Source organism: Eurytemora carolleeae, unplaced genomic scaffold, assembly GCF_000591075.1.
Source record: "Eurytemora carolleeae unplaced genomic scaffold, Eaff_2.0 scaffold31, whole genome shotgun sequence".
Classification (NCBI taxonomy): domain Eukaryota; kingdom Metazoa; phylum Arthropoda; class Copepoda; order Calanoida; family Temoridae; genus Eurytemora; species Eurytemora carolleeae.
The window spans coordinates 447,305-472,262 of record NW_019396511.1 but is presented as its reverse complement, the minus strand read 5'-3'; the positions used below and the strand labels follow the sequence as shown (position 1 = coordinate 472,262).

At 32.0% G+C, this 24,958-nt stretch overlaps 1 protein-coding gene across 1 annotated transcript in view; it reads right to left on the bottom strand.

Moving 5' to 3' along the window:
* Positions 1-22,994, bottom strand: part of LOC111704626 (CLIP-associating protein 1-A-like) — a 66,948-nt gene extending 43,954 nt beyond the window's left edge. The window contains 3 exon segments of the mRNA XM_023476916.1: positions 21,663-21,858; positions 22,256-22,369; positions 22,849-22,994. Coding sequence (XP_023332684.1) covers positions 21,663-21,858; positions 22,256-22,369; positions 22,849-22,920 — 382 coding nt within the window. The 5' untranslated portion in view covers positions 22,921-22,994.
* Positions 22,995-24,958: the final 1,964 nt, after the last annotated feature.

The window sequence follows — 24,958 nt, the reverse complement described above, 5'->3', positions numbered from 1 at the left end:
AGTTGTATGTCGGATGTACAACTGTACACTTTAAACCTTTGTCTGATCAAAGATACTGAGATATCTATATTTTTGCACCTCAAAACTAGAGGATCACTTGAAATTACAGTGACTTTCCCTTTAAAACTAAGTTTAAGAATTCGGGCCACAATGAGTAATTTATGGAAAACATTAAATTTGAGTGACTCGAGTTACAACAAATTAAATGGCTTCATACAGTGCAGTTATTCACCATCTGTGAAACAACAAATAAAAAAAAAATTTAAAATTACATTGTCTACTTTTCAGTCCTCAACCTAAGTCATTCTCTTAATGGATAATCCCTTTTTTGTTATATCGAACATTTCAGTATGAAAAATGGATTTTTTCAGGCTAAATTTTTTCTTGTTTGGAATCAAGGCAAAAAATCTTTCCTGGTGTTATATGAGTTTCGGTTATCTGTTTCAACGTTTATTGCATACCAAAAAAAACCATACGAGATTTTGAACAAAATATATAATAGTTTTAATCATTTTTAATCATTTTTAATCACAGAAATGTAACCTACGCTCAATAAGGACAAAGTTTAATGACTAAAGTTTATTAAACTACTTGGTAAAACTATGAACTATATATATTTTGACAACGTGAAAAATATCTGGGGAGTTGGAATCCTCATCTCACCGCCGTGTGAAGTTCTCTTGAAAACTCGGGAATTGTCTTCCGCCACAGTGTAACTTTAAAAACTTCAAAGCAATGCCCAAGAATTGACAAAATACATTGAGAAAAAGAACACTGTAGAATAGAAGAACGGCTTTAAAGCAAAAATCAAGTGTATTTCAAGTTTTATAAAGCATAAAGCTTTATGTGTAACTTACTAAATCAATTATTAAGTGAAATTGGTCTGTTTACACTGCACAATTGCTGTGTCGTATGTTCATTGGAATTTTTAAAGTCGTAATATGAGTCTGAAAGTCGTCTTGCTATTCCAGGGTTTTCTGGTTCCCACTGTATCAATAAAATAAATTCTGAAACCAGTTGTTACTAAAATATAGGTGTTAAGCAAAAACACAAACCTAGAGGGGGCATTTAACTACTTGCAACCTTTCATTAAATAGGTCCAGTCAGCTAAATTATTTCCTTACATTCAGCCAACAAAGGAAATGAGTTTTGCCACAAACTCTATTTTTAATCCATGTACCAAAAGTTTACGCCATCAGATAAAGAAATATCGGGATTATGAAATTTGAGTAAAAAAATTCAGTTGCTTAAATTAATATTGTATTTCTCTAAAATCCAAATCAAAGCCTAAGAAAATGGATGCAAGGGGATGGGATGGGTGAAGAGCAGAAGAATAAAACTTAACCTTAAGGTTTAACTGCACTTAAAGCCCAAGAATGTTTTTATATTATTTTAATAAGAATCAAGCATGATGATACTAAAATAAGATTTCAAGTTACCTTTTTCTTTCAGAAAAGTAAGCTGGGTGAAAACTGTATAATAATACTTTATGTATACTACACCGTTAGATATATCTAAGCTAAATAATATAGAAAGAAAAACTTCTTGAAACCTAAATAAAACAGACGAAAAATAAAATAAAATAATGTATCATCAGTCTGAGCTGTGCAGTGAATGTTTACGTAGTACTGAATTCTATGCAATTGAGAATATAATGACAATGCATCTACCCCCCCTATCCCCATACAATTTGTTTAGCTGCATGAAGATTTAATGCACCAAGCCTAGATATGAAACTGGATAAGACAGCTCCCTGTAATTTAAAATTTTTCGTCAGTTGCCAATTTCCAGGATTTTATTTTCACGGATTTCCTAGAATTGTTTGAGAGAAAGGAAAAGCAAGAAATAAAATAAAATCAGGAATAGTAGATATTTTACCAAAATACCAGGTTTTAAAATATTGTAGCAACGCAGGTATTATCTAAAATTAGAATTAATAAAAAAGGTTTGAATTTCTGCACCTTTTTTGGTCGGCCTCGGCCATTTTTAAAATTAGCCATGGGCTGGCATTTTCTTTCCACTGAGAGATCAAATTTCAAATTATGGGATCTTTAGAATTTAATCTTGCTAAAAATAAACACGCAAACAACTGATACTCATGTTCCTTGTTTAGTTTTTGAGAACTGAAATCAATTTCCATTTTTCTAAAAATAAATAGATATCAAGTGTCATAAATACTTTGCTTGCCTCTCTGTTTGTTTGTGTCCAATAAACGTCAAAAAGGCTGAATATGAATACAGAAAAATCCCCGAAATGAGTTTACAAAGAAGAATGGCAGCATGCAAGGGCGTATACAGTAATAAGTCGAGGAGGGGGTTGGGGGGGGGGGGGGGGCAAAAATTTTAATTGTATATTCAAAACATTTGGCTTCTTGGATATCAGACACTTACAAGGTACACATACAGTCCAATTACCTTGCATGTACTATACTTTATCTTTCCTTCAAACATAACTAGCAGAAAAAAGCATGGTTTCTAAAATATCAACATTTTATTATTCTGTAATGATAGCAATTAGTATTTAAACTAGAGATAGTAAAAGACATTTTTGAAAATGAAAAACTCAACTTAAAATCTATGATGTGAAAAAAGGACAAAGGTCCAGAAAATAATTGTGACTTGTAAAAATTTCCGTTTTGAAAACAGTAGGAGTACCATTGTAATCTATATAATAAATCTCTTCGTTCATCAAATGGGCTAATATTAGTGAGGAAACTCATGGATACCCTTGGGGATGACAAGCTAATGAATTATAAGTTTTTTTTTGTTATAATTTTATTTTTAAAATTCCACTGGCACTGTAATAAAAGAAAGATTACAAAACGGCGTTGCAATGAACAAAAGTAAATTAAATCCTAATTAAAAACACAAAAAATGGTCTTTTACTGCCTCCAAACTCAAACCTTCGTCACTTGAAATTTAAAAATAATTGTTTTACTTCACTATCCTTGAGAGCGCCCATCCGATTAGGATGAATGTGCATTCTAAACAGAATTTTCATTCGGACTTCTGTCGTGGTGGTTCTGGTCCACGTATACAATCTTCTCAGTTCACTGACTGAACAGCAAATTAAAACTAATTTTTTATGTTTTTCACTCTTGAGTTTATGATTTGAAAAGTGTAAAAGCTCTGAGTTCTAGGGGGGGGGGCTACGCCTAGGTCTAGGGGGCGCACTACCCCCTTGCCCCCCCTGTATACGCCCTTGGGCCAGCATGACGATCGAAGGTGATGAGTTTGTTTTAAATCTTTATGGCAGAAAAAATCCCAAGAACTATGAAAGGTTACCCACACCGAAATTTAAAAAATGTGGACTGAACACACTGTAATCTAAAATATCGATGAGAATTTTGTCAATCACATCTTAAAAACCAAAGCCTTTGAGCGCTAAAATGTAAACGCAAAGGGCTACAGAAAAGCATTAGTGAATTAGAGCGGTAAAATCTAACCCTAAGGCGTTGCGTCACTTCAAAGTCAACCCTGTCTTAAAAATTGATGAGGCTGTTCATAAGCACATAATTTATTTTCTTTATGAGATTTGAATCATCATAATAATGTTTCATTATTTCTTAGATTTTATTGTTTTCTAAACTTTTATAAAATTCGTTTTAAAATATTAAATTCTTTATTTTTTTCCGTACGTTCCTGATATTCTCCATTCGATATCTACTTTTTTTCTAAAGAGTACTTTCCCCATTTGCTACAAGTCTACTTCCCGAATCCCAAATTCGCCAGAGCGGTAACAATTAATGTCTAAATGTTGACCTCTCATCTGACTGAAAAAATGTATCACGTTTAGATTAAAAGAAAGTATGCCTTCAGAGGACTATAAAGTTTAGAAGTTTGAGAAAAAAAGGAAAGAGGAAGTATGTTTACTGTATAGATGAATAGGAAGTATGTTTAGTGTTTACTGTATAGATGAATGGGAAGTATGTTTACTGTAAGGATGAATAGGAAGTATGTTTACTGTACAGATAAATAGGAATTATGTTTACTGTATAAATGAATAGGGAGTATGTTTACTGTATAGATGAATAGAAAGTATGCTTACTGTAAAGATGAAGAGGAAGTATGTTTACTGTATAAATGAATAGGAAGTATGTTTACTTTATAAATGAATAGAAAGTATGTTTACTGTATAAATGAATATGAAGTATGTTTACTGTATAAATGAATAGGTAGTATGCATACTTTATAGATGAATAGGAAGTATGTTTACTATATAAATGAATATGAAGTATGTTTACTGTAAAGATGAATAGGAAGTATGTTTACTGTATAAATGAATAGGAAGTATGTTTACTGTATAGATGAATAGGAAGTATGTTTACTGTATAGATGAATAGGAAGTATGTTTACTGTATAGATGAATAGGAAGTATGTTTACTGTACAGATAAATAGGAATTATGTTTACTGTATAAATGAATAGGAAGTATGTTTACTGTATAGATGAATAGGAAGTATGTTTACTGTATAGATGAATAGGAAGTATGTTTACTGTATAGATGAATAGGAAGTATTTTTACTTTATAAATGAAAAGGAAGTATGTTTACTATATAGATGAATAAGAAGTATGTTTACTGTATAGATGAATAGGAAGAATGTTTACTGTATAGATGAATAGGAAGTATGTTTACTTTATAAATGAATATGAAGTATGTTTACTGTACAGATGAATAGGAAGTATGTTTACTGTATAGATGAATAGGAAGTATGATTACTGTATATATGAATAGGAAGTATACTACGTGTTTGAACTGAAGTGCTTGAGGGTAAAGGGATAAAACTTGACCACCTTGTTTTGTTTCATCTTTCAAAACTTACAACTTATCTTATCCTTTCTTGTTAGGCACATATGCAGTTTTAGGGGGGATGGGGGGATGTCATAAGACAGATCCCCCCGCAAAACATCATATAACTCGGGGGTTTTTGGCACATCTCTTTTAATGAGGAAATAAGAGAAGTGAATGGATGGGGAGGGGGGAGGATATCATGTCCCCTATTCGTCAATATCTTAAAAGAAACGAAAATTAGAAAAGTAAACATTGAAATCACATTTCAAATTTAAGCAAATAAAGAACAAGCGTATTGTACCTAACGGAAATATTATGTGTGTCTATTATGTCTGTCTATGTAGTTAAAGTTGTTTCACCATGCTTTTTGGAAATTTTTGGAAATATAATTTACTTATTTCAACTTTTTATCTGCATGAGAAAACAATAAAAAAAGTTTGCGGATTTCATAATATTTTTTCGCCTTTTAAAAATTTTACAAAATAAAAAACTTTTAAACACAAACTTTTGAAACTTTGATCATTTATAAACCTTCCCTGTGAGGTCAAGTGAGGTCCCACACAAAATTGGGCCCGATCGGTTCAGCCGTTTTGACGTTTATTGGATACAAACACCCTGACAGACAAGAAAAAGTATATATATATATATAGATAAATTTAAAGCAAATCTGATGAATACCCATTTTTAAAAAAATGAGGTTTAAAATCTTCAAAATAATGAAACTTTAAATTTCGGAGCAATTTTTTATTACTACTTAAACCAACATTTGTGTAGGAGACCAGCGAAGATGAGGGGGAATGTTGGGGGGGGGGTCAAATTGAAGGGAAAATGTAATACAAAAGGCAAAACCCAGTCCAGTGCTTAACTCAGAAATTTTCTGGCAGATTTAAAGAACTATTTGAGGCACATTTTATGGAGTTTATTTGTCATTGCGCATTGAGGGTATAGACATATGGCGAAAAATAAGCGCTTTGGATCGCTACTAATCTTACTTCTATCTGTTAGGTCTAAAATGAGAAAATTGTTAAAAACTACTCATGCTGAAGAACGTAGCGTCCTTACAAATTCAGTAAGTTTCAACATTCAACTCGGATCGTAATGGGGAAAATTATTATGAAAAACTCTTTGAATTTAGATAAAGTTATGTAAACATGTAAAGGTAAAGAGCTCCAACCCTTCCCTTCCCTCTTTTCCCCTTTCCTTAACTTCTATATTTGCCAACCTTCCATCGATTCTCTACCTTCCCCTTCCCTAACTACCCTACCTTCCTCCTTCCTTTCCCTTCTACTTCCCTTACCCGTTCCTTCCGTAGTTCTCTATATTCCTTTTTCCCTCTCAACCTTCCCCTTTCCCTCTCAATCTTTTCCTTTTTCTTCCAACCTTCCCCTTCCCTACTTTTTCTCTTCCCTACCTATTTCCTTCCCTGCCTATTCACTTCCCTCCCTTCCCCCTCCCTATCTTTTCCCCATACCACACCCTGTTCTTTCTTTCCCTTTTCTTTTCTTCCTTTGCTTTTTCCCTTTTCTTTTTCTTTTCCCTTTTCCTTCCCCTTCCCCTCCTCTTGGGTCTTTGATTTCTTCTCCCCCTATACACCCCTCCCTGGTTAAGTTTTCGGAAATTTCAGCTTAATTAAATTGCATAATATTTTTTTATAATTAATTTCAAGTCTTTAAATCTTTAAATCTCCAAAACTTTTAAACTTTAAAACTTCAAAACTTCAAATGTTTAAATTTTGTTCTGTGGCATTTATGTGCAATGTTTAACCAAGATAATCATAAAGATGAACTCCGGATTTGGTTAAATTTATCCCATAGCAAGCTCTGCTGTTCGGATCCATTAAATAAAAAAATTGAAGATGATTGTATGCAAATTGACTCCCTTTACCTAAACTCGTGCCCGACCTTGAAGCATTTTAAGTCAAAAATATTGTAGCACATCTCTTTCATGATCTCATGACCCCCCCCCCTCTCCTCCACGTCAAACCACCTACGCCAAAAATACGTAATTGGCCCCAGCTGGAGAATATGAAATCTGTCCGTCAAATAGGGATGGTGAAATTTCGACCAAAATGAAGTTTACCTTATTGTGACACACATTGCCGGCCCATCGATATTTTGGTTTACAAAGCTTGTCACTTGGAAATATAAATCTATAAAATAAAACAAGACATTCGTATATATGTTCCCTATAACCGGCCAAACGGTTGAACCGGGGGTAACATATGCTAAAAAATATTTTGTTTTGGTTTTATTTAAAATTCGATTCTAAAAAATTCTACGGGCAACGCCGTGCACGTCAGTTAGTATTTATAAAAATAACAACCTGTAATCAAAATGACTATAAAACTTTAAAATAGTTGAGTTAAAGGGACTGTAAGCGTAATTTCAAGTGACCTTTAATTCAAAGACGGTATTACCTGATTTACAACGGTACCCTTGAAACCTTTATCTGATCAATAATTTGGAAGCAATCATCGTTTTTCTACGTTAAAAGGTTTAATTTTGATCATTCCTAAAGTAGAAATGCGCATATTTTTGTAAAAATATGTATTTTAAAAAGCAATTAACAAATTTTAACTACACTATTAATTTATGTATGCATATCTTTGTGTATTGCTTTAAAGAGATGAAAAAACCATATTTGAGAATAGCAGTTGATCTTGTGTAAAACTTACCTAAAATAATAAAACAGATCATTAACAAATGTAAATATAAATCTTTTATATTTGAGATTTTACCCGTCAAATAAAAAAAATAATAATAAACAGAAAATTTAAAGGTTTAAGAAAGATAATTAGAGTTCACAATGTGATGAATGACAAACATCCCTCTTTTCCCTATTCTTTAACAATCCTTTTTAAGAATTTTATTTTATTATTATAAAGCAAATTAAAAACAGTGATTTTGATTTTAGGAGACCGAACACAAATTTACAAAGGAATTGTGCGGATATAACGTGTGTGTGTTTGTGTCGTGTATGTGTATGTTAGAGCAAGGTATGAAGTGTTTATAAATACAGATCGTGCTAAAGGACAAAAAGTTAATTCTTCTTAAAAAGCTATCGGCACAAGGACTTTGAAGGACGAGGAAAGGATGGGGGGGGGGTAGGATCATAAGTGGGGCCCCTCCCCCATAACACGATGTTATTTGATTACAATAAATGTACCGGGAAACATTCAATTTTAATGAGCGTTTTTCACATGGTTCCAGAAGGGGTTCTAGTGGAGTTAAAAAATAAATATAAGGTCAAGGGACCATGAAGGGCATTTGAGTGTTTTTATTTATTTAAAGATATTTAATAAGGAAAAAGGACAGTAAAATTTTAATAAGTTTAGTTGTTACTGTGAGTCGATCATACAAAGTTAAATTACATAAAATCAGCTAAATTTGAAGTAAAAGCAAACAAATTGTATAAAAACTTTAAGAGTTANTACTAAATATACAGTTGATAATATATTATCTACTTTAAGAAACATATTAATGCAAATTTTGAGATTTAGTATCATTTATGCACATCTCTGTATGCATTCTGCAATAGTTTCTTCAAGTCCATATTTGGTCATACAAATTTATATCGAAGGATGAAAAAACTTGGAACAGGAATTTTTACATGACAGCTTTGATCATCTATATATAAATATAAAGTTGTAATCTCTGTTTGTCTGTTTGTTTGTTTATCCGATCATAACTTAGGAACCACTTCACCAATTTGCCTCAAATTTTGATTGGGGAACTCAGGAAACCTACGGAAATGTTCTTCGCTTGGTTTAGAGATTCTAAGTTGAGCGAGTCGACTTTGATAGCGAAAATTTAGTTTCCCGGTAAAATCGTTCAAGTGAGTAACTTATCAGGCGAGTAACTTTTAGTAACCTGGGCAGCGCTGGGTTCCCGTGCTAGTCTAAATATAAATTTGCTATGGGTGTTTGTTTGTTTAAATATATAAACATTAAAACGGCAGAACCGATCGAGTCGAAAAGTTATTTTATGGAAATTTTCGACCGTGCGGATCAAATAAATCGAAAAAGATTTATTGTGAAAACTTGTCTCTGCTGCTTAACCCGTAATAAACCTATTTACTCTTTTAGAAAATAAACATTGAACAGACCTAAGTCTTAAGTGCAAAGGGTACCGTTGTGAATCTCACATATAATTCAATTCACGAATGGACACTTGAGATAACGTTGACCTTGAAGTGTATGGAGTAAGCCTCAAATTTATTTTAGGCTTCGCTGTAAGAGCGATTTTCTTTCTTTTATCTGTTTAGATAATATAATTATTGACGAGACAGTATTTTAATTTTAAGTCAACTTCTTATAAAAAAGAGGCATGTCAGATTTCCAAAGGTCCCCTTGAAACCATAAGCTGATCCATAATGTGGAAGATACTGTTGTGTATCTGGTTTGACAAACTTTCAATTTGAAAATTTCTCCTTGAATAAATAAATAAAAAATAAAACCACGACGAATAGAAATAAATATTTTCAAAAACAAAAATGGAAATCCATGGAGGGTAACTTAAACTTACATTTTAGTTTGAAAAAAACATTTATGCTGCATCGTGCAAATTTTTAACTAAACTTAATTTTGCATATAATCCTAACAAAATTAGTATCATAAAGAATGCACGAAAGAAAAGCTCTCTGCCCTGTAATATAATAAAAGTAATAAAAAGCACGGTTTAATCAGCTCTAATCAGAAACTGGTTCAGAAATAAATTTATCTACTCACAGTTTTTATACCTTGCATATTAATACAGGGGTAACATTTTCAAGAATTAAAAAAAATTGACAGTCATCTTTAAAAAAAATTAAGCCAGAAAGAAATATGCCTAAACTAAAATTATAAGAAAAAGTATAATTAAAAATTAATTATTAATTATTAATTTTATGGATTAAAATGAGAATGGGGAGGGGGGGGGGTTAAATGTAAAATATATTTCAAGGGGACAATTAACGATATAAAGAGAAAGGACAAATATATAAGGATGAATGCAAATTGATAAACGGCAGGATGAATGAATGAATAGGTGAAAGGATGAAAGGAAAAGTAGCATAGACATCGCTTTCACGCGAAAGGATGGGCGAATGAATGAATAAATTAACAAATTAAAGTTTTAATGAACCCCTCGGTAAGGTTAAATTAAATATATAATTTATAAATGGATGAACCCTGTATAAAATCTACTCCACTATGGAGGTAAGGAAAGGTCAAAATTACTGTTACGACATTGTGACCTCGTCGCTAATCTACTTTGAATAATGGAAGTTGCAAATTAAACATTAACACTTTCAATTTGTTTTAGAAACTGTAATAGAAAACTTTTCAGATTATTTAAATTTAACTTTCGATTTGAAGTTTTGAGGTGGAAATTGTATTGTTTAATGCTGGAACTGGATTCAAATTTGGGAAGTTTGGTTTTGTAAAAAGATCGATGATGGATCCAGGATCCATATTAAAATGGAATAAACAGAATGAAAATATGTTTTAGAGACGTTTTTAATGATAAAATTTTCATTTTTAAAGTTTATATCGAGTATTAGACTAGTTTTTATTAATAACACAAATACGCTTATATTTAATGCTAAATATTTTCAATTGAAATGTGTAAAATGTTAATAAAATCATAATAATAATAATAAATTCATTTCAATTAGGAATTCAATGCGAGTTTCCAAATTTGGGCTGTATGTATTTGTGTATGTTTCTTATAAAATAAAAAAATATCAATTCAATTGATCGCATGGCTTTGAAAAAAATAATTACTAAATAATGAGATGACAGTTAAAATATACTTTTGGTGGATATACATTTTGAAATTAATATCGTAGTTTTCGATTAGAAGATTATACGAGGATGCGATATATGGAATAATTTAAAAAATTATTAAAAAATAATCAATTTAAAAAATCATTTCTTTTCATTTGTTTTATAAATACAATTACAAACAGAATTTAAGAAAATTTTAATTATTTCTAAAAAAAAAAGTAATTATTGGCTAATAAAGGGGGAAGCATTGAAGTATGAGATGAAATTAAATTAAAGTATGAGATGAAAAGGCAAATGTTAGACTCAAGTGACAGAGCCATACCAGGAGGGGGTTGTACACAGGCCCCCTCCCTGTGAGATTAACTTCAATAACTAAGAAAGTTTTCAAATGTTTGAGTTAAATGTAGAAAAAGAAATGGTATTTATAATATGTGACATTTTTTCAAAGATAAACGTCCCGATAATGTCGGCACGATAAATTCCCCGTTTTTATTTAGTAAAAACCAGAGTGGGTAGGTAGGTGGTCCTTTTAGACACTGTTCATTAGAACTAGGAAATGTAGAGGCAATTTCAAGGTACCCTCCTTTTTTGAGACATGTCCGATTCACGACGGTAACCTTTATAGGCTTAGTAAGACCGACTTAAATATACAAGGACTTAAAATATTTATTATTTTTAAATGCGCAGTTTTTTATCCAAAGCAACTTTAAGTGAGAAAAGCGACGATATCTTTCACACGATTGACCGGAAAAGGATTTTAAAGGTAACGTTGGCAATCGGACATGCGCCTCTTTAAATGCAGGGTTACATAAAATCAAAACAATAAAAAAATAGTGGCTAAAATTCCACCGGAAATATCATTTAGCTGAGAATTTATTGAACAAAATGAGTTAAACTGATTCTCCATATTTCAACTCATTCCATCCATTCAATAGTTCATGGCTCTAGATGATTTTTTCAAAGTTATTAAATCCAGAAATAAACCCTACCATTTTCATTGCCACCTCTAAACCGGGCTGGGAAGTGGGGAGAGGAGAGGCGGGGAGAGCAAGGGCATGAAGGGATGGGGGGAGGGCGCAGTTTCAAACAAATATCACATTTGCACCCTCGCACCCTCCCCCCTGGATGCTTGAGCAATCGGTCAAATAGCTGAATCCAGTTCTGACCGGGGTTCCATAGTTCACCCTCCTCCATCTTGCTTTCTCACGTTGAATCACCCATTTCCGGTATTGGCGGCTATCTTGAAATATTAAACTCCAATGACTTGTAAGTTTAATGTTTGTTGTGAAGTGAACTGGGTCAAGACAATATTTATGCAAATGATGACAATGCAATATTGTCCAGTGAGAAAATATAAAGGTTGAATTCAAATTTACAAAGGAATTGTGCGGATATAACGTGTTTTGATAGCGAGACCCAGGAAACTGAGGAATAGAACCACTACTGATTAAGAAGTCATGATTTAAATAATCTAATGAATATGAAATACAGCATTTGTGCAGTGTAAACAGACCTTTTTAATTAAATAAGTTGGTTTTAAAGCTACTAAACAACTATTTGCGTTGTAACAACAAAAACGAGGTGATTGTTAAACAATTTTGCTCAAATTTAGTGTGGGGCCTGCCATGCCTTAGAACACTTAAAAGTCAAATGGGTCTTAAGTTTCTTAATTGAAATGTATCCAGTTCTCTCTGGATGTATTCAATAAGGCCGGGAGGAAGACCAACCACAACACTTTCTCGTCCGAGCCACATTAGCCTCCTTTTCTCATCCGATCCACCTCGAAATTCTTGGCCTTCCCACTGATAGAGATGCTTATTTTCTTTACAAATAAAAACTGTTCGGGAAAAAGTACTTTATATTTAAGTCGCCAGATATTCAAAAAATAATTCTATCTACAAGGGTTAAAAATAAAATAAAATAATATTAGAAGGACAAGGATTTTGAGGGGGCTCGGACGAGAAAATGAGGTGAATGTGGCTCGGACGAGATATTGTTGTGGTTTTAACGCATTATAGCAAAAAATCTCGAATGTATTATTCAACGATATTTTCTTGAACATTGATATCTATACAACTATGGAACAGGAATACGATTTTTAACCAATTTTGCTTCTATGAATGATACAATTTTACCAGAAGCTTACCAATCAACTTAGTAAGGGAAATGGGTCTGTGTACATTGCACAAAGGCTGTTCATGTATATTGGATCATTTATAATCATAACTTGAGTATAACAGTCGTCTTCCTTTTTCAAAGTTTTTTGCTTCTCAATGAATATACATTGTAAAAAGAATTTTTCTTGAAAACAACCTTGAATTTTGTTTTGGAAGTATTATGGTCAAAATATGAGTTAGAAAATAAATTAATTTAAAGTATTTTTCCCCTCGTTTCTGAAGCATTTGCATAAATATGCCTGAAATATTTGCTTGCAACACATTTGAACACTTTTATCACTTTTAAAACTTGGTGCACCACGTATCCTCACTTCTAGGACTAGATTACAACTGCTGTTACTAAACTATCCTAGTCTCTACGCAGACGGGGGTCACTCCGGAAGTTTTTGGGGATTTTCTCGCGTAGCACGTGAGTCTACGCGGCCTAATCGCTCCAACCGTTTAATGTCCATCAATTTGGAGACTTAATGTGGGAAATTGCTTCTACAAATTAATTACAAATTGCAAAATAGGCACGAAAAGATCTTTTTTAACGTTTAACTTTTACTGCATATAGGGTTGTTAGAGTTTTATATATTTCTTAAGGGATATATATAAATATATATATTTCAAAAGGTGATTTTCGATTTTTTGGGGAAATAAATTCAACAATGGGACTTCAACAACCAAACTTTCATCAGTTATAGATCTATGTTATTTCCCAAAACATTCATATTTACCATAATATCATTACCGTTAAATATGTGGTTTTCAGGGAGATTTTTCAGGCCAATCAGAGTGTGAGCCCCTAATAAAGAAAATTAAGCCCCCCCCCCCCTATCGAACAATTCCTATATACACCCCTGAAAAGTATATATTTGAAATCTATCTTGAAACTCAAGATGTTTAATATTTAATTAACTCTCCATTATACATCAGACATTTTACTTGACATAATCTAAATGACTAATCTAAATAGAAATGTTTTAATAAGAAAATCAAATGCTATCCTTTCCTTTTTTGTGAGCGAAATAATTGGGATTAATTGAACCAAAACATTTTAGCGACAAGGTTATAATGCAAGGAAAGTTTATTGAAGTTCCGTATACTCTGCGTACATATTGAAACCAGTTCTCTCTGGGCGGAATTTTTCCTATGACCAGAATATTTCATTGATTTTTTTATGTGAAAGAGGGATCCTCTGTCAGGCTGTGACATCCGTCTTGTGTTTACATTACCACCCAGAGACAGTACACTGCAGTACAAAAGATGCGTACACCTCTGAAATAACTTTCCTTGTATTATAACCTTGGAATCATTAAAGAGCGTGCTCGACATAAATTCAACTGATTCTTCATTTAAAGCGTACATGTCAGATTAGTAAAGGTACCCCTTAACCCTCTATCTGAATAATAATTAATAAGATATTGTAGATTTTTATCTAAAAAGTTCTATTGTTTTTGGAGCATAAATCTGCAAACCACTTTTACAGAGAACCCAAAATTGAAAAAAATTAAATTTTGTCTTGCTGTCTCTGCAAGAAAAATAGTTAATTCAATCTGTAAATTATAATTAGTTCTACAGACTCTTTTTAATGAATTTTGGTAGTCCTTTCAAATAGAAAACTTGACTTTATATAGACTTGTGATGTCTTGAGACTACTAAAAACTTCTTTTTATCAGAAATAAATAAAGAATCTAAATAACATTGTGAAAATTTTCCTTGGCCGGGCATGTAAACTCATTACTTACAAGCTGCTGCTTTAGTGTGCAGTGTGCAGTCCTATTACCTATAAGGTTGTCAGATATAAAAACTAACTTTACCCCCCTCCTTGCCCCGCCCAACCTTCAACAAACATCTACAGACATTGTTTTTAATAATATTCTCTTAATGTTTTGTTTCAATGTAAGCGCGTGATAACGAGGCAAATATTAAAATTATTAATGCCCTTGTCCGCATGCTCGCGCATTTCTGCTCGTCAACAAATGTCTATGAGTATGTTTTCTTTAAAAGATTGTTGAAGGGACTGTTTTTAAAAAAGATTGTTGAAGGGACTGTTTTTAAAAAGATTGTTGAAGAGACTGTTCTTAAAAGATTGTTGAAGGGACTGTTTTAAAAAAAAAGATTCTTGAAGGGATTGTTTTTAATAAGATTGTTGAATGGACTATTTTTAAAAATATTGTTGAAGAGACTATTTTTAAAAAGATTGTTGAAGAAACTGTTTTTAAAAAGATCGTAAAAGGGACTGTTTTTAAAAAGATTGTTGAAGGGACTGTTTTTAAAAAGATTGTTGAAGGGACTGTTTTTAAAAGGATTGTTGAAGGGACAGTTTTTAAAAAGATTGTTGAAGGAACTGTTTTTAAAAAGATTGTTAAAGGGACTGTTTTTAAAAAGATTGTTAAAGGGACTGTTTTTTAAAAAGATTGTTAAAGGGACTGTTTTTAAAAAGATTGTTGAAGGAACTGTTTCTATTAAGATTGTTGAAGAAACTGTTTTTAAAAAGATCGTAAAAGGGACCGTTTTTTTAAGATTGTTGAAGGGACTGTTTTTAAAAAGATTGTTGAAGGGACTGTTTTAAAAAGATTGTTGAAGGGACTGTTTTTAAAAAGATTGTTGTAGGGACTGTTTTTAAAAAGATTGTTGAAGGGACTGTTTTGTCTGATCAAGGATATCATTATTGATCTACTAACAATGAAATCTCCAAAAAAGTGACTTGCAGATTGATTTTACAAAGAATACAAAGGAAATTGACAGAATTAAACAAGTTTCAAGAGAGGAAAACGTGTTTCAGATGGGTTATATGATACCGATTTAAATCCATGATGCCAACCATTAAATTCAGGGTCGACAGTCACTTAAATATATTTGGGGGTACTTATTTTCAAACAGCTGATCAACTATCTTAAGTTCACTTTTTACTCTAAACAGAAAAAATCATGATTTTACGCGCTTAATAATTAAAAAGAATTTTATGTATTTTGTACGATTAGTTGAAAACTCGTACAGGAAATGACAAAAATATCATGAAATGAGGAAAATAACATTATTTCTCTTAATTTCTCTCTTTGTTCCTCCCGCATAAATCCAAAAAACATTAATTGAAAGTTATCAATTTTCCCATAAAAAGGATAGTTAAAATCGCATATGCTTAGACAAAAGTTTAAAGGTTGCACGCACTGTGAATGGGAAATGGAATCCTAATCTTTGGAAATACAACATCAACGTATAATGAAAACACTCTCATTGATAAATAAGTAAACAATCCCTTTAAATAACTTGTACAATGCAGTACATCTGTCCAGACAATCCTTTGATATTATGATTAATCCGTAGCAAGTAAACAAATTTAACAGTTGACCAGCTGGATTCATTAATTCATCAATAAATAAATCAATATTACGTATCATGCTTTCAAAAATTCATTTCAGGAATTTTTAATTTTCATGTTCATGTTAATTATGTATTTATTTAGTATCACAAAAAAATAATACGTAGATTTGAGTGGAAAATCATAACAGACAGACGGAGGGGGGGGGCTATAAGCTCTCGAGCCCCCCCCCCTTCCTCCCTAATTGCGTTTTATCTGAACCAAATGCATTGAAAATTATATAAGAGTCTATGAATCAGCAACTAATTGCTTTAAGTTGCAAAAAAGTTTGCAAAAAATTCATCAACTGCAAAATAGTTGTATTAAGCAGGACAATAGATGCTGAACAAAAGAAACGCTGAGAGCTGCAGGATAATGGGGTTTGTCTGGTATTTTATTTTTATTTAAAGGGACTGTATGCGTAATTTCAAGTGACCTTTCATACAAAGATGGTACTGCCCGATTCACAACGGGGTACCCTTGAAACCTTTTTCTGATCAATAATGAGGAAGAAATTATCGTTTTACCAGGTACTGAAAGTATTAAAATAAAATATTTTTTTCTGCAGTAGAAATAAGCTTCGTAAATTAAACAAATTGTGACAACATTTTTAATATCAAGGTCCAAAACAGGAGACCAATCAATTTATATAATATTATAATTCATAATATAATTCAAGGTGTTCAAAACATGGGAATAAGGCGTAAATCAAAGACGAGGCATGGAAACACTATGCTGTTATACAACTGATTTTGAAGATTTTAGGAAAATGACTGTGAATTTTAGGGGGTTAAACCACAACGGACAACATAGCGCCTTTTTCTAGCTTTAAAAGTTTTTAATTATGAATTTGTTTTCCTGCACAAAAAATGATAAAATCCCTTTAGCAGAAAAGCCACATTTAAAATAATCGGTTTTTAAAATTTATTTAAAATTTAAAACATGGATATTTGCATATTATACCTATTTCATATATTACAACCTATAGTCATTGATTATCTTTCGCCACATTTGTATAAATTTGATATTTCATACTAGATTTGATTTTGTTTTTTAAAATAATATTTAGCTTCCAACTTGTTTTCGAACATTCCTGGAAAATATGAAAATGTCGTGTTCATTACCAAAAATCCTCGAAACAGGAATACATGTTTTTATAAGTAACTTTCAGATCATAACAATTAAAACATATTATGAAAAATCAACTATATATAAATGTGTCGAAAGATAATCAATGACTATAGGTTGTAATATCTGAATGATTTGTTTGAAGTTAAATTGATTTTTTTTACGGTCTAAATCGTATGTTGCAATTTTCTCAATTTGTATGGTCGCTACGCTCTTTGGTATGAGACGTCTTTAACAATTTTCTCCTTATAGACGCAACAGATAGAAGTAAGATTAGTAGCGATCAAAAGCTCTTTTTATCGCATTAAGCCTAAACCCTCTTTCATTTTTCGCGAACACTCCCTTTAAATCTTAAATTATTAATTTTATTTTATTTAACGCTGCAGCAAGATACTAAAACAATAAAATCAACTAAACAGGGACGTATAAATAATCTGTCCATAGAGGTGCTTGAATTTTAACATTTTTAAGGGGCTTAGCAGCCTTTTGGACCTGAAACCTCCCTGGAAACCATAGATTACATTGATCCGGGGGAAGGGGAAGCGGGGGCTGAGCCCAAATACCCCCCACCCCCCTTGTATACATACGCCTCTGCTACTACAAATAAACCCCAAAGTACGCACATCCTGTCACAAATCAAATTCTTTTGACAAATATTTCAATTGAAAAACTACGCCCTACGATTGTAAAAATAAAAAATTACTATTTGCATCCGTAATTATTTTCAGTTTGTATGTTTTGGAACAAATACAGGGTTACATTTTCGTCGTCAACAAANTATACTGTAAACCAATATATTCATGAGATATAGTTATATACTGTAAACCAATATATTCATGAGATATAGCTGTATACTGTAAACCAATATATTCATGAGATATAGCTGTATACTGTAAACCAATATATATTTATGAGATATGGTTGTATACTGTAAACCAATATATTCATGAGATATAGTTGTATACTGTAAACCAATATAGTCATGAGATATAGTTGTATACTGTAAACCAATATAGTCATGAGATGTAGTTGTATACTGTAAACCAATATATTCATGAGATATAGTTATATACTGTAAACCAATATATTCATGAGATATAGTTATATACTGTAAACCAATATATTCATGAGATATAGTTATATACTGTAAACCAATATATTTATGAGATATAGTTGTATACTGCAGAGGTGATGTTAGGTACTTTCCTAAAGGCAACTTTCTTCCAAGCGGAAATTTCTCAAGTTTGTCTGTCCTAGCTGCAACGCTCGGCCATATTGAAGACTTCGGGGCCTCAGAAGGCCTTATCTAACAATTGGGAAGTTGCCACTTGGGAAGGTCTCCCTTGGGAGTATGGTTTTGGGAAACTACCGTAAAGGTAGTAATAGGTTTTTTTTTACTGTACCGTACTTGGTCGCCCCTATATCTGGTTTATAGGGAATGTAAGTGTAATTTCAAGTGACCCTCGTACTAAAAAGGCTAAGCCGGATTACGCTTACAGTCCCTTTAAGGTTAATAAACGATACCTTTTCCCCCACAAGGTATGTTTACGGGTTAGACCTAGGACTGTAATCACTGATTTGGGGAAAATATATGATTTTTAGGGGAAAATAAATTTAGAATAAAGTTTTGGGGTAAGATTTTTTCCAAAAGGATACAAAAACGTGACTTTTGCTGTTCAAGTGTCCATTTTCCCTTCAGATGGTCAAAAATCACTTCCGTAATTCATAAAAATCACCCTAATCTTGATTATAAATATAAAAAAAATCTAGTGTCTTCAGACAGTATAAATTCCTTACAGTCGTCTCTGAAGTCCCATACTTTGTAGGTACTCTGTATAATACTTTATTCATCGTTATGCTAAAATTACTATAAGATTAATAATAGAAAGGGCGATGGCTGGTTGTTGCACCATTTGTTTTGATCCAGATTTCGGGATTAAAATTCCCAAACCACCACTAGATGTCTCGTCGGTGATTTAACGTGCCTTTCTCCTACTACTCCCATCTAGCGGTTGAATTCAACAACGACCTTGCCGACCGGGATGGGATAAGTCCTTAAAAAATACCGCACACCTGTTAAGGATAGAAACAGGACTAAATAGATGCATATCAATATATCGAGAGAACTACGCCTACCTCCAGTTTTAGTTTTATACATCAGAGATTTAGCATATTCATGTCAGAACATATTCATGTTTTATATTTAGGTACAGCACTAAAACAGGAAACAGGATAACTCATAACAGTGTGTCCCAGGCCTCACCAAACATGACAATTGGGAGTACGACTCTTAGGAAAAACATCACTTTTGACTCCTGACATTTCCAAAATGTGGTCTGCCATTTTGGTGCTTTTAAAATTACAGGAAATATAAAATATTTCATTTCCATCTATCAAAAAAACATTTTTTCATATCGTCCAATTTTAACATTTTATATAATTCATGAATATCATGAAAAAATTAATTTGATAATTTTGCTAAATTTTGCCAATAAACTATAAAGTATTTAAAATAAAATTATTTAAAAATTTATCTCTACAAAATAGTGCCTGAAATAATGACGGGAAAATGAAGGGGGTTGGAGGGGGGGGGGGGAGGACATGGTTCAATTTACAAATAAACGTTTATTCAAATTCAAATACTCTTCCTAGAAACGTTATCACGACTGTTATTGTGCAAAAACAAAATGTTTGACAAAAGGTGAATATTTCAAGAATCCCCCCCCCCCTCCCCGGAAAGGACAGATAAATTTTCACCCAGTAGGAGGAATAGATTACTTACGCAAGACTAAGAAAATGGAAAAGGAGGAGGGGGGGGGGCAAATTCTTGCAAAAATACTGGTACAACTTAATGACCTCGCAGCTTCTCTAGTTATGATTTTAAGTATGAGAAGTATATTTTTTTAGTTTTTTTTATAGCAAACTGTAAACTAGTTTCCTTTTAATTAGAGCTCTTCAATAAAAGTTATGATTGCAAACATGAAAGATTTGACATGAAAATTACTTCGATTCTACAGAGCATAGAATACAAAAATCTGATTAAGAAAATCTATGTACTAACTGTACAATGTACAACATAAAGTGTATGTTTACGTTCCGTTGCACTGAAAACTCTGATAATAGTTGTTTTCTTTAACTAATAAATTAAGCAAAGCTATTTAGTCAATGAAGAATAATCAGCATTAGCCAATTCTCATATTATCTGAATGAACATCGTTGAAATCCAGATTAATGGGTTCGAAAAGTCAAAAATTCGAACAAAACACAAGATTTTTTTTTAACTTTTCATATTGATCATTTGTAAAATCTTATCTGTTAACTCTGTTTATGTGCGTTCTCTATGGTTCGATGAGCAAAGACGGAAATGGGGCGTTTCTTTTTAAGCCCACAACACATCATTTATAGGGAGGAGGTTCTAGAACCCTGTGCGGGGGAGGGGGGGGGGTCTTAAACCCTGGGGATGGGGTGGATGGTCTTAATGAATCCAATAATTATACATCAGTAGATTTAAAAACCACTTAGAATAATATCAAATTTGTCTCGCTTGCTTTGCATGATTATTAGAGCAAAATAATTTGTTTGTCCATTTTATTAAAAATCTGTATTTAAAATGACCCCCCCCCCATTTAAAAAACAAAAACACAATTTAAATTTTTATGTAAACAAAGGAGTTTTTTAGATAAGATTTAGTTAAGCTGAAGTTATTTTCGTTTTCTTAAAACATGCGTCAGTAAGTAAATAAATCTTTTTTTACGCGACCAAATGTGCAAGGTGCGTAAATATTTTATTGTTTATGGTGCGTTTGTGATTTCACGCAACCTGGTTTATTCTTATTTTCTGATTTGAATTTGTTATTGTTAATAATAAGGCTATTTTAAGTGGTTTGGGGTTAACCGACATTATACATTATTTTTATCAAAATTATGTTACGATTCCCCCCCCCTTAACAGTCCGACATGTTGGCTCAGGGGTAGAGAAAAGAAAGAACATTTATGTGTGAAAACATTTATTTGTTTGTACACTTGAAGATAAGAGAAAACAATCCGAAATATTTAGAACGTGAGGAAAAAGTCGGTCTGTATATTTGAGATAGAAGTCACAAGTGTACTTAAATCTCCCCTCTAGCTTTATTTACCATCTTAGATTGGATAAAAATTTAAACAATCTGTGTATGTCAAACTAGTGTCTAGAATGATGTACGATCGGGCTTAGGGAACAAAACAAGCCCAGTGTCATCAAAATATTTGCAATCGTTAGTGAGAATTTCACATTTGTGAACACAGTGTACATGAATTCATAATATTATTGCTACATTTATTTACCATGTACACTGTACATGATTTTTTAGAAATAATACTTTTTTTGTGAACAAAGTAAACGAATTCTTAGTGATAATCCTACATTTATGTGTATTTAACTATGTATATTAATTTTCTGAAGATAAAAATATTCCTACCGTCTGTAGTTCCCACTCCCATCGCCGCCGTCGGCATCATGTTGCCCGACGAGCGCATGTCGTCGAACTTTGACATGAGAAGCGCAGTCTTGTTGGCGGGCAAATTGCCGCGCTTTTGTAAATCCGCGCGCACTTTCTCCCCAACATGACGGTAGATCTCGACCATAGTGGCTACCGCAGCATCTCGCACAGCCGACTTAAGAAAAAAAATTTTAATACTTTTGTAAAGTTGTTAAAGTATCAAGATTATGTCATGAGAACATATGGGTGAGAGGAGGAGAGTGAATAAAAATACGCTTTCTTTCATAAGTTGGAAAAATTCAATATTTATAAAGAATACTTTGCGGAAACATTTTCTATAGAGGACAAGAGGGGGGGGGGTTAAAAAAATACTTTCTCTAGTTTTAAATTTTTTTAGCAGAATCAATTTATCTTTTTACAATAATTTTTTCATTATTGTAAAATAAAAAAAAACTTAATTATTTTTCTGAGAGAGAAAAACAACAGAATAACATTTTTTTGTTACACTTTTTATAAAATAGGAAGAATTTTGAATTCTCAAAAAAATGGTTGATTCCAATATGGATATATACCTGTGAATCGCTGAGAAGGTTTGTGATGCATGGAATGAATTTAGAAACTGTGAGACTGGAAGAACCATGAGCATTCAACGTGTTCTGCAGAAGTACGAGTATCTCTTCTCTAACCTAGAATATTTTCATCTTTTTTGTGAAACGGTTCAGGATTGAACTTTTTAACTTTTATCGAAATTTTGAAAATTCACTCATAAAAAATAATTTGAGTAAATGCTATTAAAATATTGAAAAGGAAGATGACTTTAAAGCAATTCTGAAAGTTTGTGATGTAGTTGTCTATTGTATAGCAATTAGCTTCGCCAGTGGATTAAACATCAAGTGAATTGGGTTCTGTGTACATAAATATAGTTAGATTTTTCCCTTTTCTTCTATAAAGCTTTTCCGTGTGTGTTAGAAAAATAGCCCTGCATAGTTTGAGAACTTGACAAAAAAAAATAGTGAAAAATTTAAAAGAATAGCAAGCTGAGAGTTATTTAAAAAGAAAAAAGATTATTTATTTCGTGTTTTTTCACAATAAAAAAGAAACAACTGAAAAATGTTTAACTGTTGGGATACCATCAAACTCCTAGTTCTGTTGAGTCAAGCATTACCTTTCCATTTTTATGCGTGAAGGCTGGCAACATTTTGTCAAACAAAGGCTGTGGCTGGATAGTAGCATCCATAAGCTTGCATAGAGCTATGCTAGCTTTCTCCCTGACAACCTCCCTTGTATCTCCTGAATATATTAATAAAAGGGTTTTACAAGGTTCAGTTGTGTGTCTATTTTTATTGAGAAGCTTGAATAGAACTATGCTAGCTTTCTCCTTTTATCTCCTGAATATATGAATAAAGGGGTATTACAGGGTCCAGTAGTGTCTAGTTTTAATAATAAGCTTCCATAAAACTATGCTGGCTTTCTCCTTGTATCTCCTGAAAATATGAATAAAGGGGTATTACAGGGTCGAGTAGTGTGTCTAGTTTTAATAATAAGCTTCCATAAAACTATGCTGGCTTTCTCCTTGTATCTCCTGAAAATATGAATAAAGGGGTATTACAGGGTCGAGTATTGTGTCTAGTTTTAATAATAAGCTTCCATAGAACTATGCTGGCTTTCTCCTTGTATCTCATGAATATATGAGTAAAAGGGTATTACAAGGTCCAGTAGTGTGTCTAGTTTTATTAATAAGCTTGCATAGTACTATGCTGGCTTTCTCCTTGAATCTCATGAATATATGAATAAAGGTCCAGTAGCCTGTCTAGTTTTATTTATTTTTAACTCACAACCACTCTAGTATCTACTATATAAATAAATTAAAGGGTTATACAAGAATGAATAACATATTGAAGAAAGAATAAAAAAATTGAAGAATTAATAAAGAATTGAAGAATGAATAAGAGCAAAAAAAATGAATGAAGGATTAAAGAATGAATACAGGATTGAAGAATGAGGAAAGGATTGAAGAATGAATATAGGATTGAAGAATGAGTAAAGGATTGAAGAATGAATAAAGGATTAAAGAATGAATATAGGATTGAAGAATGAGTAAAGGATTGAAGAATGAATAAAGGATTAAAGAAAGAATACAGGATTAAAGAATAAATTAAAGGATTATTGGTTAAAATAAAATAAATGAATAATTAAATTAAGTATAGAGGATTAAAAATTAATTTTGTCCTCAATAATTAAACAAATAAATGGAGGATCAAACTATTACAATGAAGGATTGAAAAATGAATGAAGAATCAAAAAAATTATATTGATGGAATTGTTAGAATTTATGGTACAGCGAACAAATGCACAAATCTCTTAGAAAAACATAACAATTTGAAACAAAACATGAAGAGAGGGGGGGAGGTAAAAATAATTGGGGGTAAAGGACGAAAGGTGGTTTGAAGTGTTGGAAGGAGGGGAGGGGGGATTTTTTTCATAAATTTATTTTATTTTAAGACTACAAAGGTTCCAGGCGAGGTTGAGTAATCCAAACATCGTTTTAAAGGATTTATTAGAATTTAAGTCAGCTTTACAGGACGGATCACGTTCTTCAATAATAATACTGTAAATTTACATTGGTTAAATATTTGAAATTAAAATTAAAATCTGCAATTCTGTATCCGGTTTATAAAATGTTTTTATTGAAGAACTAAGTGACATTATTTTTGGTTTCCTGTTATTCTAGCAACAGTTTAAGCATTCACATAAATGTTCCGTCCATTTTTTCATCGTAATTATAAAACTTAAAAAATTTTCAGATTTGTCAATTAACATTTTTAGATTTTTTAAATCGACATTTTAACCAAGCAAAATATTTTATTTTTAGTTAATCGTCAAAAACCTTTCTTGGCTTCGTGTGAGTTGCCACAAAAAAATGGGTCCGATCAGTTTTGACGTTTATTTGACACAGACTAGACAGACAAGCCAAATTTATACATAAATTTAGATTATTTTATGCAAAAATCTTGTCATGTTAAATGTGTTTTTTTAATGCATTGTTACTTTTTTTTGTTAATGTTGTATTGACAGTTTTAGTGTAAGCTCAGATCCTTTAACCACAAATAACCTAGATAATGATAAGAAAAAACTTCCGGCGATATTTGAACAGAAATATGTGATAACTAACTGAAGTGCCCGACGTTGCCCGTGGTAAAAAACAAATTTTGAATTTTGAAAAAAAAAATATTTATGAAGAAAAATAATTTTTGAAAGAAAAAAATTGATTGTTA